At 43.2% G+C, this 18,230-nt stretch overlaps 1 protein-coding gene across 2 annotated transcripts in view; it reads right to left on the bottom strand.

Annotated features, from left to right (window-relative positions):
- The window catches only part of ints1 (integrator complex subunit 1), a 117,446-nt gene that overhangs the window by 55,386 nt on the left and 43,830 nt on the right, over positions 1 to 18,230 (bottom strand). For both annotated transcript variants that reach the window (XM_072559248.1, XM_072559249.1), the window contains exons 19-26: positions 14,912 to 15,109; positions 13,776 to 13,905; positions 11,431 to 11,610; positions 10,481 to 10,630; positions 9,791 to 9,976; positions 8,170 to 8,274; positions 6,811 to 6,978; positions 5,676 to 5,787 (exon numbers count right to left, since the gene is read on the bottom strand). In XM_072559248.1, the coding sequence (XP_072415349.1) occupies positions 5,676 to 5,787; positions 6,811 to 6,978; positions 8,170 to 8,274; positions 9,791 to 9,976; positions 10,481 to 10,630; positions 11,431 to 11,610; positions 13,776 to 13,905; positions 14,912 to 15,109 (1,229 nt within the window). The remainder of the gene's footprint in view (positions 1 to 5,675; positions 5,788 to 6,810; positions 6,979 to 8,169; positions 8,275 to 9,790; positions 9,977 to 10,480; positions 10,631 to 11,430; positions 11,611 to 13,775; positions 13,906 to 14,911; positions 15,110 to 18,230) is intronic.

Below are 18,230 nucleotides of genomic sequence, written 5' to 3'. Positions count from 1 at the left end.
TAGATCTGTACACTGGAAATGACAGCAACAAACACAATCCTGTCAACCCTGCAATGTCCTCTTCTTCACAAACATCTGAGGGCTTGTGCCAAAATTGGGAAAGCTGGCTCACAGACTAGTCAAGAAACAGCCTGACACAGTCATATTTAAGGAATCGTGCCGTACAAACAATGCCTCACACAGCGCTGTCACCATCACTGGATACGTCCTCTCTCATTGGCAGGGTTGACTCTTGATCCCATGAAATATCTTAGCATGGGTCAAACATGGATAAGGAGACAAAGTGCTGCCTACCACCTACCACCGACCCCTCAGCTGATAAATTAGTTAAACACACTTTGAAGAGAGCACTGAGGATGGCATTTGCAGAATATACTCTGGATGGAGGAATTCAATGTCCACAGCTGCATTTTGGGAAAGCAAATATTAGCAGGACTTATACACTTAATGGTAAGGTCCTAGGGAGTGTCGCTGAACAAAGAGACCTTGGAGTGCAGGTTCTTTGCTCCTTGAAAGTGGAGTCGCAGGTAGATAGGATAGTGAAGAAGGCGTTTGGTATGGTTTCCTTTATTGATCAAAGTATTGAGTACAGGAGCTCAGAGGTCATGTTGCGGCTTTACAGGACATTGGTTAGGCCACTGTTGGAATATTGCGTGCAATTCTGGTCTCCTTCCTATTGGAAGGATGTTGTGAAACTTGAAAGGATTCAGAAAAGATTTACAAGGATGTTGCCAGGGTTGGAGGATCTGAGCTACAGGGAGAGGCTGAACAGGCTGGGGCTGTTTTCCCTGGAGCGTTGGAGGCTGAGGGGTGACCTTATAGAGGTTTACAAAATTATGAGGGGCATGGATAGGATAAATAGGCAAAGTCTTTTCCCTGGGGTCGGGGAGTCCAGAACTAGAGGGCATAGGTTTAGGGTGAGAGGGGAAAGATATAAAAGAGACCTAAGGGGCAACTTTTTCACGCAGAGGGTGGTACGTGTATGGAATGAGCTGCCAGAGAATGTGGTGAAGGCTGGTACAATTGCAACATTTAAGATGGGTATATGAATAGGAAGGGTTTGGAGGGATATGGGCCAGGTGCTGGCAGATGGGACTAGATTGGGTTGGGATATCTTGTCAGTATGGACGGGTTGGACCGAAGGGTCTGTTTCCATGCTGTACATCTCTATGACTCTAACTAAGAGTGGCTTGACTCAGCTAACCGGGTCTTAAAGGTCATTGCTGCTAGGTTGGATCTGCGATGGGTGGGATCAGAACCATCAAGAGGGAAAAGCCTATTGAACTGGCCCTCACTTACCTGCCTGCTGCAAACACATTTGTCCATGACACTGACTGTGCAGTGGTCACTCCTACAAACATTGTGGAGATTAAATCCCATGTTTGCACTGAGGATACCATTCAGCCATTTGTGTGGCACTACCACTATGCTAAACAGAATAGATTTCAAACAAATCTAGCAACTCAAGACTGGCACTCCAGCAGCAGCAGCATTGTGCTCCAACATAATTTGCAACCTCATAGCCCGGCAGGTCCTCCACTGCCAAAACCATCAAGGTGGGGGATCAACCATGGTTCAATGAAAAGAGCATGCCTAGATAAGTGCCAGCCTTACCTAAACATGAGGTATCAATCTGGTGAAGCTACAGAACAGGATTGCTGACAGGGCAAACGGCATAAACAGCAAGTGATAGAGAGCTAAGAGATTCCATAATCAACAGAGCAGATATAAATGCTGCAGTCCTTCCACATCAGTTCTGAATGATGATGGATAATCAAACAACTAAAAGGTTTGAGGGTCTACAAATATCCCCATCTTCAATAAAGGCATAGCCCAGCACATTAGTGCAAAAGCTCAGGCTAAAGCACTTGCTTCAATCTCCAGCCAGAAATGCTAAGTGGATGAGCCACCTGAGTTTCCACCAGTGTCCTGGGCATCACAGGTATGGTCTTCAACCAACTCGATTCACTCACATGATATCACGATGTGGCTGGAGGCTCTGCATATTACAATGGCTTTGGGCACTGACAACATTCCAGCAATAGTACTGAAGCCTTGTGCTCCAGAATCTGCAGCGCCCATGACCAATCCACTCTGGTACAGCTACAACACTGACATGTTCCCAATAACATGTAAAATTGCCCAGGTATGTCCTCTACACAAAAAGTAGGACAAATCCAACCTAGCCAACTACCACACCATTATTCTTGATCATTAGTAAAGTAGCAATGTCGTTAATAGTGCTATCAAGCAGCATTTGTAATAATTATCTGCTTTCTGACAGCCAGTTTAGGCTTTGCCAGGTCAATTCAATTCCTGACCTCATTACAGCAGTGAGGTGAGAGTGATGTTAAGGACAAATTTGATGGAGTGTGGCATTAAAATGTCTTTACCAAAACTATGGAAAATCGGCAGCTGTGGAAGTGGAGGACAAGAGTGAAAGAATGAGAGCAAAAGTGAGAGAGAGAGAGAGAGAAATTCTCTTAGCACAAAGAAAGGTGGCTATGCTTGTGGACATCAGTCATCTCAGTTTGAGCATTACTACAGGAGCTTCTCAGAGTTATGTCCTACCCAAACCATCCTTCAGCTGCTACATTAATGACCTACCCTCGATTCAGAACTGGAGATAATTGTTGATGACTGCACAATGTTCAGCACCATTTTTCAAGTCCTCAGATATTAGCGCAGTCTTTGTCCAAATTGAAGACAATATCCTTGGACTGACAAGTAGCAAGTAATATTTGTGCCACGTGCCAGGCAATGACCGTTTCCAACAAGACAGAATGTGCCTCATTGCCCCTTGACACTCAATGGCATGACTACCGCTGAATCCCTCACTATCAACATCCTTGGATTATCATGAGACCGTAAGACATAACTGCAGAAATTAGGCCATTCAGCCTATTAATTCACTCCATCATTCAATCATAGCACATAAGTTTCTCAACCATATTCTCACCATAACCATTGATACTCAAGAACCTATCTATCTCAGTCTTAAATATGTTTTATGACCTGGCCTCCACAGCCTTCTGTGGCAATGAATTACCATTGACCACAAACTGAATTATGTAAATATAGCAATATAATTGCTGTGATTACAAATGCAGATGGGAGGCTAGGGGTCTAACAGCAAAAAACTCATTTCCTTACTCTCCGATGTGTGTCCACAATCTACAAGGCACAAGGAGTATGATGGAATATTCCCCACTTGCCTGAGTGAGGGCAGCTCTAGCAGCACTTAACCTTGACTCCAAACTAGGCAAACAGTCCTCTTGATTGGCATCACACCTACATATATCCACTCCCTCTCCCACTGACACCATTAAAGCTCTATGTACCATCCACAAGATGCAAACCAGAAATTCACCAAAGATCCTTAGACAGCACCCATGCCAACTGCCATCTAGAAAGACAAGGGCAGCAGACACTTGGAATCAACACCAAATGCAAGCTCTCTCCAAATCACTCATTATCATGACTTGGAAATAAACCCCTGCAGTGTCTCTGTGTTAAAATCCTGATATTCACTCCCAGATATGATTATGGGCGCCCATGCTCACATGGACAGCAGCTTACCACCACAGTCTTGAGAATGATTACAGATAGGCAATGAATGCTGGCCCAGCTAATGACACTCAACTCCTGAATGGACTTTGGACAAAAAACCCACTCGTAAGGTCACTATTTATTATCCTTGAACTTGCTATTAAGAGTCAACCACATTGCTGAGTCTGCTGTCATACGTCGGCCAAACCAGGTAAGGACATTACGCTTCCTTCTCTAAAAGGCATCTCTTAAACTTTCTTCTAAAAAAATACATATAATTCATAATGGTTTCATGGATTGGCACTAGTTTTTAATTCTAAGATTTGATGAAGAAACAGCTGATAAATATACAAGTTGATATGAAGCACAACCTGGAGGGCAAGCTGAAGGTGTTGGCATTCTATTGCACAATGCTGCCTTTGGCCTTCTCGATGAGGGCTTCCCAATTGTAGGTTATGACCACCAGTGAAGACATGAGACAAGATTTTGGGGTCATGAGCTCCCAAACAGAAATGGCTGTCACGAAGCTTGGATTTAATTCTATAACTTTGAAGTCCCTTTAAATCCTTGCACTTTATTCTAAGAGATGGGGTTTTGGGATAGGGGATTTGAGGGATGTGGGGGTGTTGGGGGGGAAGAGGGGAGAAATGTATGCAGATGTGAGGTAACAAACAGATCTCTGAAGCCTGACTACTACAAAATAAAGGCATGCTTTCCTGCAGATTGAACAATTCCCAGAATCCCTCTCCTTGCTCACACTCAAGAACTCTGAGTACCTAGAAGTATTACCTTGCCTAACCCTGCCATCATAAGAAGCCTGAGGCACTTAAATGGGGTCCCACTGGAAAAGGTTACATTCTAGAAGGTGAAGGTCATGAGTTGAAGAACTGCTGCCAAAGACGACTTATGTAGTTGCTGTAGGTGGTACACACTGCTGCCCCAAAGGTATTGGTGATGGAGGCAGAGAATGTCTTAAGGTGATAGATGAATTATTGATTAAGCAGCCTGCTGCATTATGGAGGATATGCATACAGCACAGACAACATCTTAGGAAATGTCAATCACTAAATTGAATTTCCTTACTTGCATTTGCAATGCTGCAAGTAAATGTATCACAAAAAAGCAAATGACCAAGCTATACAAGAAAATTATTGCATTGCAACATGTCTTTCACAGGCCAGAAGTGATCGTTCCATGCACCTCTCTAGACATGAAGATGAGAACTGTTTGGCACTGGGTGGCATTGTACTTTTTGCATGCAATCTCAGGGTCAATTCACATTAGGGTCAATGTTCTTTATCTGACAATCTCCTCTAAATTCACAGAGGGCCCTCATTACAACAGTGACATTGCCCACTTTCCATACTACTCATTCTTGCATGGTCTGCGTGAGATTGCCAATTTGTACCAAATTGTGAGTAATTTTCTACTGCGGACTCACATCTCTTTTGGACTAATGGGGGCTGACTTCCTGATATCACTTCAGTTTACAGATGGTAAAGAGGGAGCAGAATCTCGTCTAACTTGCATTTCAAACAAGATGATAACCAAGTTCACCATACAGTCCCTGCAACTGGCTGGATATTAAGCAAATGTGGAAAGTAGATTGAAAGGGGATACAATTTGAGTTGTTCCTCCTCATATCATCAGCTCAATAAAAGAAAAATACCTTTTCTACTTTAAAGAGAAAAGAAGTATTTTCCTTTGCAAACATGCACATAAACAAGCAACCAAGGCACAGATTTAAAGAAAAAGGTGCATTTGAAGTGCAGTCACTGCTATAATGTAGGAAATGCAGCAAACATTTTGGGCATAGCAAGCTCCGATAAAGAGCTCTAAGATAATGACCAGATAATCAATGTTATCCTCAGTACGGCAATGTCTGTTGGCTGTGCTTTGTGCTCAAGTCTCTGAAATGGACTTGAACCTGAGTTATTCTGAAAGATGAAGGGAGTAATCACATAACCTTCAGACTCTGAGACAAGTCCATTAAGTTGTCCACAACAGCTGTATTAACTAATTCCATCAGTGTTTGTTCTCATCTCTACTTACGCAAACACACAAGGTTAAATGCAATTCAGAAACAGACACCTTCATCACAGCTCAACCCCATTTCAAGTTTATACCTTGAGGGGGTCCAAGCGTCAGGAGGATGACCATGGCATGAACCACCAGGATGTGCATGGTGGCAGTTTCCCCAGTGGTCCAACGCAAAAAGACCTGGTCCTGGGATTCAGACTGTAACTCAGAAACACAAAATACAGTTAACAAAGGAAATGCTTTCCCTATAGCAGCAGTGAGATTCCTAGAAAATAAATTGCATTCAAGTTTGCAAAATATTCAAGTCAATAGTAACTTCTTAAAGGAAATTCTATACAGACTTACTTTGAAAAGGTAAGATTTGTGGGTATCTGGAGAAAGAGACTAATTGAAACAACTCTTTCAAAGAGCCATGGGTGCAATTAGTTGAATGGGCTACTTCTGCGCTATACCATTGTACAGAAACATTTTAGAATTAGCTGAACGGCAAGCCAGTCCCTGACTCATTGGTCTGTGTCTCCTCTCAATTAATCAAATAATAGAACAATACAAATGAAAGCATTTGGCCAATCATACCTGTGCTGGCACTTTGAAAGCTCTACCCAATTAATCCCACCTCCTTGCTCTTTTCCCATAAACATGCCATTTTCCCTTTTTCAAGTAGATATTTAATGCTTTTTTAAAAGTTATTCTTGCATCTGCTTCCACCATCCTTCCAGATCATTCTAATTCACTATGTTAAAAAAAACTCTCCTGTTCCTTTGGTTCTTTTGACAATTACCATACATCAGTATCTTCTTGTTTTCAAACCATTCAGCTATATTTAACTTCAAAACCTTTACTGAGACTACGCTTAACCTACACTTATCAAATGAGAACAATCCCACTTCTGTCTTCTTTTTTCCCTGTCTCACTTAGGTGCATGCAAAGTTCAAATCCCAGTTGGCAATTTTGTTTTAAAAGCTGATTCCAATTCAACTCCATTAGATATTTGGGAGTTCTACAAAGAGACCTGGCAGACACGGGACAAATGGCAAATTCCTCAACGAAAGCTGCAGGACTGGAAATGCTCCCAAGTTTCTCTCAGCATCAAGGAGTAGTTCAGGAGTCAAGTCCTTAAAGCTGCATACCTGAACTTACCTTGCCAGCTCCCATGGGCAGCACCTGCCAGTTACAATTGAGCCAGTGCTCCTAGCCATTACAACAAGGCAACCAACTCACCCAGCTGTATACTTCCTCGTCTTCCTTGGTCTTCCTCATTCGCTTCACGTAACGCGAGAAGATGGCAATCAGTGCCACTAACACAGACTCACATTCTGTTCGGTAGACGTGCTTGGCAAAGAGGTGGGTCATGATTGTGGACCTCTCGACAATTAAGCGAGCAACATCCTGAGGAGACAGAATGATGGGTTACAGGCATGGAAAATATCTGAAGTACAGGGAAGAGAGATTTATGGAAGGACACGATTTGAAAAAGGAAGATCAATTAACAGTGATAGAAACCCATCAGATCCCTGAAAATGAGCTACACCCAACAAACTACTGAAGGGTCTCCAACAGAAATCCAACAGCCTGTTCTTTTTTTTTAAAAAAGGCATTTGACAGTTCTGTTCATTTATAGCATTTTAGTTTTATTAAACTACGTCATTCCATTTACCCATCATCCCATGAATCTTATTAATCTAAACTGACTCCTAATGAGACATCTTCTCAAATTTAAAAGTCTCACCCTGTTTTCAAAACCCACCATGGCCTCATTCTCCCTTGCACGGTGGCACAGTGGTTAGCACTGCTGCCTCACAGCGCCAGAGACCCGGGTTCAATTCCCACCTCGGGCAACTGTCTGTGTGGAGTTTGCACATTCTCCCCGTGTCTGCGTGGGTTTCCTCCGGGTGCTCCGGTTTCCTCCCACACTCTAAAAGATGTGAAGGTCAGGTGAATTGGCTATGCTAAATTGCCCGTAGTCTTAGGTAAGAGGTAGATGTAGGGGTATGGGTAGGTTGTGCTTCGGCGGGGCGGTGTGGACTTGTTGGGCCGAAGGGCCTGTTTCCACACTGTAAGTAATCTAATCTAATCTAATCTAATCCCTCCAACTCTGTGTATCTCCAATTATGACTGTCTACTGTTAGCTACTGGAACACACTTCAAAATAGAGTCATTTGAGGAGAATAGCACTGAGGCACACAAATGGGGAAGCAAGATAAATAAATGAGGGAGAAATGGATAAAAGGATATCTTGAGGAGTTTGATGAAGGAGGATGTTCTTGTTAAGCATAAATACGCCCATGAATCTATTGAGCCAAGTGGCTTCTTTCTGTGTTGTAAACACTTTGTAAATCAGTTTTCTTTCCATTAAAACCATGATATTGGTGTTGGACTATGTGTAGCTGCAGCCAATAACCCACAAACAATATTAAAGTGTCAATGACACACCTAATCAACAAATCTGAAATGTAAAGAAAAAAAACTTCACAAGCTGAGACAGTGAGAGAGCAACTTGTTCTGACAATAATTACTCATAGTTTTTTTTTGTTGCTTCTCCCTTATTTCCCTGTTCAAACCTGCTTTTATTCTTCTTACCAGAGCAAGGTCGTTATGCTGAGCCTGTTCCTCTACGGGCGCATGTTGTGACAAATAAATCACATAGGCACTGATGGTTTGGGGATCAGTCTCCACATGAATGGCCTGCAAATTGAAATGAGCAGTAAAATATAACCACTGCATATGTTTCTGCATATATACTGTAACAAAAAAGGTAGAAGCCTGCTCTGCCTGTCACCAAAATCATGGCTAATTTGGGACCTACACCCAAGTTTACCCCACATCTGTGCAAACGTACTTCCACTTAACAGAACTGTATCAATTTCAAATTTAAGATTAAGAATCAGCCGAGTACCAAACAGCACAGAGGCATCAGCACAGGCTTTACTGCACATGGAGAGAGAAAAGACAGGAGTCTGTCGCCACCATGTGGTGAAGCCAGACAAGCTCACTGCTGACTTAATACAAAGGTAAAGCACTAGCAAAATGTGTAGCAAGTGTAAGGATGCCCAGCTCTGAGTGCGAATTGGACCGGACAAGTATAGAGCCTTGAACATACAATCCAGGCTGACATTCCAGCACAACAGAGGTTTGAGGGCTGCTTTGAGGATAAGATGTTAAACTGCTGGTCAGTCTACCCTCTCTGGTGCATATAAAAGATTTCACAGCAATGTTTGAAAAACAGCAGGGAATTCTGTTCTGTCCTGGCCAATATTTATCTCTGAAGCATCAACACCACAAAACACCTCTCAATCCAGTCATTAGTACTTGACATTGGTGGGATCATTCTGAATGCAAATTGACTGTCATGGTTTTTCATTACAACAGCAACTTCAAATAAATACTCAAGCGATCAGTCGATTAAAGCGATGTTTTGTCTAAGACAAAACTAATAATCATGCATGAAACTCAGTGCTGGAGCGATCCAGATATATAGGCTTGTTCATACCAATATAGGCTCATTCATACCAACAACTGACTGGGCAAATCAAAGTCCTTTGATTGTCTGTACAAGGCAGAATTCATGTCATACTTAAGATGCACTTGCAAAATAAGATGACTATTGTTATGTGATCCCCAATTGGGCAGCACTTAGGAAAAATCCAGAGTGTGCTAATACTGCACTTCACTAACATCAAATTGAAATCAGCAGTAAAATATTTTTCATATGCATATGTTTCTGTATATATACTATAACAAAAAGCTTGTAATGCGTAATGTTTATGCTGGCTAGAAGCAACATATATTCATATACTGAGATCTACTATTATGCAGACAAAACTAATATGTTAAAGGTTTGTAACTGTTCTTGAATTACTTAGAAACTTAGGGAGCCAAAAGCATCCCGATGCTTTCTCCAAGAGAAGAGCTGAGCTACAGTCAATTTGCCAAACAATCAGCAACCTCTTCTCCTGCAACATAAATCATTGTGATTGTCTGAAATATAGCACGCTTGTATTTGCCCTAATGCATAAAAGGCAAAAAGCTGCAGTGACACATCTCTCCCTTTTTTCAGTGAATTCCTTCCTTCGTTATCACATTTTCTTTCAAGCCTAATGCTCAAGTGAGGCTCCAAGTCATTGACAGCATCTCCACATTCATGATAATCATTAAAACAAAACCCAGCAATGTCCAGTTTTCATGAGACAGCAAAACCCACCTGCTGCAGCGCTAAAGAAGTCATGGTGCAGACACTGCTGAAGAGAGGCAGTTTGGGAAGATCCCGCAACAGCCATTGATAGCCAGGGAGTGGTTCTCCGTCACTGGAGTCCTCTTCCATCATCTGGTCTCGCTCTTCCACATCTCGCAGGCTACTCTCAGAGTCAGTCAGCACCAGAGACAAGCCCTGAACCAATGATAAAGAGCAGGTTGTATACCCAGGTCAACATTTTCCCTTTAGATCCTAAACGTACAAGGAACCTTCCAAAAGTGAGACTAAAATTCAAACAATGAAGAAATGAACAGGTTATCCTCAAAGCTTAAGCACAGGAGCCCCAGATACATTCTGTGACTCCTTTTGAAAAACTGATGTCACTAAGTGACATGAGGGGAACAACATATAACATGAGTCAGATGGGTCTCAATGTGCAGCGTAACCAGCAGCATGCTTGTTTCATAATTAAATAAGCCGGTGATATACATTGTTTGGGGCTACACATGAGGAACGGTCACCTGGCAAGGGGTGAGGGGCGGCAGGTGCCCAGTTTGGCATTAAAAGAGAGGAAAGCAGAATGCAACAGAAGGCGATCAATTCGTTACGCCAGCCATCCTTCAAAACATAATCAATTCCTACCCCAAATTCACCAATAAGGTTGTTGGTTTAAAAGATGCATGATCTCTCCTCACTTACCTTCATGGCCAGAACACGTGAGGCCACCTGTGGTGAGCTTAAACGCCTCAAGAAATAATCCAAAACTTCACAGGTGGTCTGCTCATCAGCTTTGGGGCCCAAGAGAAGGTCCTGCAGACGTCCCAGGAGCTGTCGCTGTTTCTGCTGCCTCTGTGTTATGAGAGAATGAAAGACTAGGTTCATACAAGTATGCAGTCTGCTATTTTCCATGTACATGAGAACAGAACCATGGCTGACACTCCGAATGCCATTACTGAGAGAGTATGATACTATTAGAGCTGTCATCTTTCCAACACATGAATCCAATTTCCCGCCTGCCCTCTGAATTACAGAGAAAAGCAGTCACTTGAAAAAGGATACAATCTGCAGCATTTGATCCCGAGGAGAATGCTCTCACAGCACTCAGGTAAAAGTTTTGCCTGCAGAATGAACATCTTGCAGAAGAACATAAAAATTGGAACTCTCTCGAACTACCTTCAGCTTCTAATTCAGGTCACGTGTTCAATTTCCACTTCATACACTTGAGTGCAAAATCCAATGGGACAAACATTTTGCTCACCTGATTGACCATTCAGAGCATCGCTCTGATTGCTTAACTGTAAATGTCCTTGGATGCTCATAACGGAGATACTATTTTTAGCAACCGGCAAAAAGCCCTGGGATCCGGTAACAAGGCTCCATAAAACACGCGCACATGATTCATATTTGCGTGACCCCAGATTCTTCAAAAACATTGTGGACAAAATTATTTGCCTCTATTCAACAACTACCCAATGCTCTGCCACAAATCACTCTCTGGAATCATAAAACATTAAAATGGCCGCAAATTGTGGAAAAAAAATTGGAAAGCATCATCCTAACATCACGAATGGTACTGCATAAATGAAAATCTTTACTTTCTCAGAAGTGTGCGACTGTCATTGACCGTCATTTTACATCTGCAGCCTCACCTGTCGTTTCTTGGCTCGCTGCTCTTTGCTCTCACTCTCATCTTCATCTTCCGTCGAAGTCACCTCATCAGCTGCATCATGGAGCAAGAATTCACAAAGGCACTGGACCGGTAGCACATCCAAGGATCCTTCACTCGATTGCACCAGATCCGCTAACCACGGCATGGACTGGGACGAGGCCTAGAACGGACAGAAAGCAGAAATAAGAACCTTAAATTATCAACAGGATTTTAAATTTCCAACATAATTTGATGATAATTGGAATAACTAATTGACAGAACCAAAAGGTTAGCAAGCAAGTGGACACAGGTAATTGGTAAAAACTTATGGGAAGATGCTAGATTTTACCTTCAAATTGGCCCCAATTACCATTTGGCCCCTCAAACCTGCTGTGCCATTCAACTAGATCATGGCTACCTTTTTTTTGCACAATCTCCATATCCCTTGATGTCTTTAATATTCAGAAATCTATCAATCTCTGTCTGAACATACTCAATGATAGAGCCTCCACAGCCTTCTGGGGTAAGGAATTCCCAAGATTCACCAGCTCAAGGGAATAAAAAACTCCTCTCAGTCCTCAAAAGTTTATCCTGAGTCTATGATCCCTAGTTCTAAATGCAGCAATAATATGAAGTACATAGTCATAAAAGGTGGTGGAAACAGATTTAACAACAACTTTCAAAAAGACCTGGGAAGATACTTGAAAAGGAAAAACCACTAAGAAGCACAGAGAAAGGAAAAGGAATAGGATTAATGGATCACTCTTCTCAAGACTGGTGGCCCATATCCCTTTAAATCATTCCTATTCATGTACCCATCCAGATGCTTTTTAAATGTTGTGATTGTATCAGCGTCCATCACTTCCTCTGGCAGTTCATTCCACAAATGCACCATCTTGTGTGTGAAAAAGTTGTCCCTTAAGGCCATTTTAAATCTTTTCCCTCTCATCTTAAACCTATGCCCTTTAGTTTTCGACTCCACTACCCTGAGGAAAGAGCTTGTCTATTTACCCTATGCTCTACAAGGTCACCCCTCAGCCTTTGTTGCTCCAGGGAAAACAGCCCCAAGACTGTTCAGCCTCTCCCTATAGCTCAAACCCTTCAACTCTGGCAATATCCTAGTAAATCTTTTCTGAACCCTTTCAAGTTTCACAACATCCTTCCTATAGCAGGGTGACCAGAATTTAATGCAGCATTCCAAAAGTGGCCTAACCATTGTCCTGTACAGCATCAAATGACTGTCCAACTCTTATACTCAATGCACTGACCAATAAAGGCAAGCATACCAAACGTCGTCTTCACTATCCTATCCACCCGCGACTCTATTTTCAAGGAGCTATGAACCTGCACTAAGGTTGGTTTGTTCAGCAAGAGCTTATCGTTAAGTATATAAGTCCTGCACTGATTTGCCTTTCCAAAATGCTCTTTGATTTTATAAAACACAAAACCCATTCGGGAACAAGTGAGGCATATTCAGATGCAATATGGCTGAGAGCCAAGATTGTGTAACACCTCAGCACAATTTACTAAACTTTTACTGGGTTAACCAAAACAGCTTTCTATCACCAAAACACTTGTGTTAGAGAACTGTAATATTTCTTCCAGAGATGCAGACAAAACCTTCAGAAGTTCAAAGTTAGACTGGCTTCCAACTTTTTACATGGCTAACATAGTTCTAGATTTTCAGTAACTTACTTCCCAGAGTTCCAAGCTATACAGACATAATATGCAAACATCTCAATGAAAAGGTTAGCAGATTTAAACATGTCCTGTGTCAGGAATTCTCTGACCTGCTGCATCCTGAAGCAACAGAACACATTCACCAGCTTCAGCTCCATACATTGCACCTGCCCATACCTAATGCCACGGTGAACTAACATGCCTTTATTAGGCACTAGTTTTCTGGAATGGAAATTCAGGGGAAGCACAGATGGATTCACTCCCTGTTACGTACACTACCTGATTCGATTCCATTGACAGAAATGGAGCTGAATAACAAGTACTGCATGTGCACTTCAAGAGTATCTCAATGGTTGTCAAATGCTTTGGAACATCCTGAGATTGCACAAGGCATGACAGAAATTTCAAGTCCTTTCTCTTTCTATGGCTCAGTGTGTATCAACACTAGGCACACATTCTTAGGGTCTAAAATAAGCTACTTCTCTGATGCTTTCTTGAGTTATTGATTTCAAAAGTTGCAACATTTCTGACTTTCTAATAGTGGTCACAGTTCAGTTACTGTAAAGTGTTTTGACCAGTCCTGAGATTATGGAAGATGCTATATTAATCCAAGGTCTATCTATCAGTAAACGATCCCCATTCCCAACCAATATTGTACACACCCACCTGTCTCTGAATAATGTTTAACAGGAAGTCAGGATGGCGGCTCCGGCAAAGCAGATGGCCAAGATGAAGCGACTGATTCAAGCTTTTAAGCTGCTCAAGAACCTGTGGAGGTGGCCGCCGAGGAGCTCCCCTTAAAGACAGGGCGGCAAAAGATCATTAAACTGGAAAGTAACCAACTCACAATTATAAAGGCTCACTAATCGCCTCTTAGGTTCACCAGCCCAGAGGGTTTTCGGAAGTATCACTCCTGAGGGTATAGGAATGGATCATATTTGGTGGTGCTGAGGCTTTCATAGAATACATTGCACAGAAGCAAGCAATTCAGCCCGAATAATAAAATAGAATAATAAAACAATCAAATCAAACAAAGAAACAGCTGATGCTCAAAATCTGAAACTGCTGGAGAAACTCAGCAGGTTTGGCAACATCTGTGGACTGAAAACAGAGTTAATATTTTGAATTCAGTGACCTTTTGTCAGATCCATGCTAGTTCTTCAGACAAGCCTCCTCCGAATGACTTAATTTCCTCTATCTATATATAGCATTTTCTGTTTGTAAATGTTAGATTCCCTAAGTATCCCCAATATTTAGTGTTTTGACTTTAAGAAATGCCCCCCCCAACCCTTCCCCTAGGAAAACAGCCCCAGAAAACTCAATATTTCCTGTCAGCTTTACCATTTTAGTTTTACCACCCTTGAACATCCTTTTTGCTTTCCCATGATGCAAAACTGCTTGACACTAATGGCCCAGACTGAGTGGTTCCTACCTGAGTGAAATCGGGGTTGCATTTAGTTTCAACAAATGCATTGTAACAATTGTCCTCAATAGACTGCATTTGGGAGGGAAGGGGAAACAGATGACCAGAGTTCTCTATTTGAATTTATATTGTGTCTTCTGCTGGGGAATGTATGGTTTAGCTGTTAGAATTGGGCCTGGCTAGGATTTTACTTGACCCTGAAAACTTAAATCATTTGCTGGAACTCAGGGAGTGAGATATTCTGATACCTGCATCCTGACATGGATCTACATTATTAGAAGAAAATTGCAGGGCAAAGTGTGCACTTTGAACCAAATCAGTGCATGCTCACTCTCATTAACAGGATGGTTAATGTTGGTACTCACTACCAGATACTCACTGTGGATCAAGGCTGGTCAGTTGTGACAATAGCAGGCTGTTGCTCTCGGTGATGGTCTGTTTTGTCGATGCAGCGGCCAGATGACTCTCAAAGGCCAGGATTTCCTGTTTCTCTCTCTGAGACATCTGCAGCTCCCGATTGATCATGTCATTCCGGGTCTCCTCGTCAGTCACAGTACATTGTGGGTATGAGAAGTTGCTGGAAATAGGTCAAGAATATTTAAGCATCACAACTATACCACCTTCACCCCCCCACACCCTCATCCCACTGTGATATTGTGGCAACTTTCAGAGTTCAGTCAGTGAGTGCAGAGGTCTGGTAGGTTGTTGGAGAGAGTAGTAGGTCATCTTGAGTATAAGGATAGAATACAGCTCCAGTAGCTCACGGTGTTGAAATTGCTCAAGTTATGTGGACCTTGTAATAAGAAACTGGAAGAAGAGTGGACCATTCGACCCATCATTCTATAACATCACGACTGATCTGCTTCAAGTCCTCATAACGCTCAGCTCTTTGATATTTCAAAAGATCTACCTACCTCCACAATACATAATTTTAATGATCTAGCCTCGACAGCCATACAGGTAGAGGATTCCTGACATTAATTACCCTCAGATAATTTGTTTTAAATAATTGTTCCATTATTCTCAAAGTATGTCCTCAGTTTGAGATTCCCAACAAGTAGAAAAATTATCTTATCACCTCCCCTTGGAGAAAGTGAGGACTGCAGACGCTGGAGGTTAGTTGAAAGATGTGGTGCTGGAAAAGCACAGCCAGTCAGGCAGCATCCGAGGAGCAAGAGAATGGCCGTTTTGAACATAAGTTCTTCATCAGGAATGAGGGGTGGCCCAAGTGGGCTGAGAGAAAAATTGGAGGGAGATGGGGCTGGGGGTGGGGGAGGTTAGCTGGGATTACAATAGGTAGATGGAGGTGGTGGGGGCGGTTGATGGCAATAGGTTCAAAAGGAAGGTGGTGAAAACTGGTCAAATCTATATTTATCCTGTGTGGTTGGAGGGTCCCAAGGCAGAAGATGAAGTGTTCTTCCAAGGGTCAGGTGGCTGGAATTTAGTGGTGGAGGCGGCCCAGGAGTTGCGTGCCCTTGGCGGAATGGGAGAGGGAGTTAACGTGTTCGGCCAAAGGGCAGTGGAGTTGTTTAGTGCGTTTGCCCCAGAGATGTTCTCTGAAACGTTTCGCAAGATGGCGCCCTGTCTCCCCAGTGTAAAGGAGATCATACCAAGAGCAACGGACACAGTAGATGACATGTGCAGAAGTACAAGTAAATCTCTATTAGATGTGTAAGGATCCATGGCAAGGGAAGATGCCACAAGTGGAGGGTAGGTTGGTGGGGACCGTGGACCTAACAACGGAGTTGCGAAGAGAATGGTCTCTGTGGAACGCAGATGGGGTGAAGAGGGAAATATATCCTTGGTGATGGAGTCTGGTTGTAGAGGGCGGAAATGGCAGATGATGCATTGTATCCAGAGATTGGTGGGTGGAAGGCGAGGACCAGAGGGCTTCTGTCCCTGTTTGAGAGGTGGAGTTCAAGGGTGGAGGTGCAGGAAGTGGAGGAGATGCACTGGAGGACATTGTTGACCATGTGTGAGGAGAATTTGTGGTCCTTGAAGGAGGAGGCCATCTGGGATGTTCTGGAGTGGAATTGGTCCTCCTGGGAGCAGATGCGGCAGAGGCAGAGGGATTATGAGTAAGGGATAGCATTTTTACAGGAGGCAGGGTGTGAGGCGGTGTAGTCCAGTTAGCTGTGGGAGTTAGTGGGTTTGAAGTAGATGCCTGTGTTGAGTCTGTCATCGATGTGGCAGAGGAAAAAATCAGGGATGGTGAAAGTGTAGCTGTGGAAGATGGACTGTTCCACATACCCAACAAAGAAGCAGGTATAGCTGAGGCCCATGGCTACCCCTTTTGTCTGGAGGAAGGAGGAGGATTTGAAGGAGAAATTGTTGAGGGTGAGGACCAGTTCAGCCAATAGGCTGAGTGTGTCAGTGGAAGGGTACAGGTTGGGTCAGCGGGTGAGGAAGAATTGGAGGGCTTGGAGGCCTTCATCATGGCAGATGACCGATGCCGCATCTTCCATCTTAGGACCTTCGATAGACGGGATCAATATAGATTTCACCAATTTCTTCATTTTCCCTTTCCCCACCTTACCTCAGATCTAACCTTACAACTCGGCACCATCCTCTTAAACTGTCCTACTTGTCCATCTTCCTCCCCCCACCCCTGCCCCCGCTTTCTGATCTACCACAATCACCCCCCCATCTCCATCTACCTACTGCATTCCTAGCTACCATCCCCCTACCATTTATGTCTCAGCCCCCTTGAACCATCCCCTCCTTCTTGACGGACAGCTTATGCTCGAAACGTCGACTCTCCTGCTCCTCAGATGTTCTCTGACCGGTTGTGCTTTTCCAGCACCACACTTTTCAACTCATCACCTACCCTGTCAAGTAGCCTCAGAATCTTGCATGCTTCAATAAGATCACCACTCATTTTTCAAAGCTCTACATGAATAGAGCCCTCACTCCGAGAAATCAACCTGAGTGAAATTATTTTGAACTGCCTCCAATACTGGTCCTTAATTATTTAAATACAGGACCAAAGCTGCACAGACTACTCCAGGTGCAATTTCACCAACATCCTGTACAGTTGTAACAAGTCTTGCCTATTTTTAAATTGTAGCAATAAAGGCCAGCATCCTATTTGGCTCTTTTAATTACTTGTTGCACCCATATGCAACATTTTATGCATCAAGATCTATCTGTGCTGTATTTTTCTGGAGCTCTCTCTGTTTAAATAACAGACTGCTTTTTGATTCTTCCCAACAAAGTGGAAACAGAGTATCAAATAAGTATAGAAGCATGCTATTTGGCCTGTGCTGGTACTCACACAGCACACAAACTTCCTTCCACCTTCAGAGAAGTGGAGAATTGAGAGCAATACCCAGCAGTTAGTCAGCATTTTTTTTGGGGGCAGCACAGTGGCTCAGTGGTTAGCACTGCTGCCTCACAGCACCAGGGTCCCAGGTTCGATTCCACCCTCGGGCGACTGTCTGGAGTTTGCACGTTCTCCCAATGTCTGCCTGGGGTTCCTCTGGTTTCCTCCCACAGTCCAAAGATGTGCAGGCCAGGTGAATTGGCCATGCTCAATTGCCCATAGGTTCGGTGCATTATTCAGAGGGAAATGGGTCTGGGTGGGTTACTCTTCGGAGGGTTGGTGTGGACTTGTTGGGCCGAAGGGTCTGTTTCCACACTGTAGGGAATCTAATCGAATAGTCTTTAAAGAGAAAAGGCAGGTTGGCTTACTTCAAACG

The sequence above is a fragment of the Chiloscyllium punctatum genome, chromosome 40 (assembly GCF_047496795.1).
Source record: "Chiloscyllium punctatum isolate Juve2018m chromosome 40, sChiPun1.3, whole genome shotgun sequence".
Lineage (NCBI taxonomy): Eukaryota > Metazoa > Chordata > Chondrichthyes > Orectolobiformes > Hemiscylliidae > Chiloscyllium > Chiloscyllium punctatum.
This window is presented reverse-complemented; position numbering and strand designations above follow the sequence as displayed.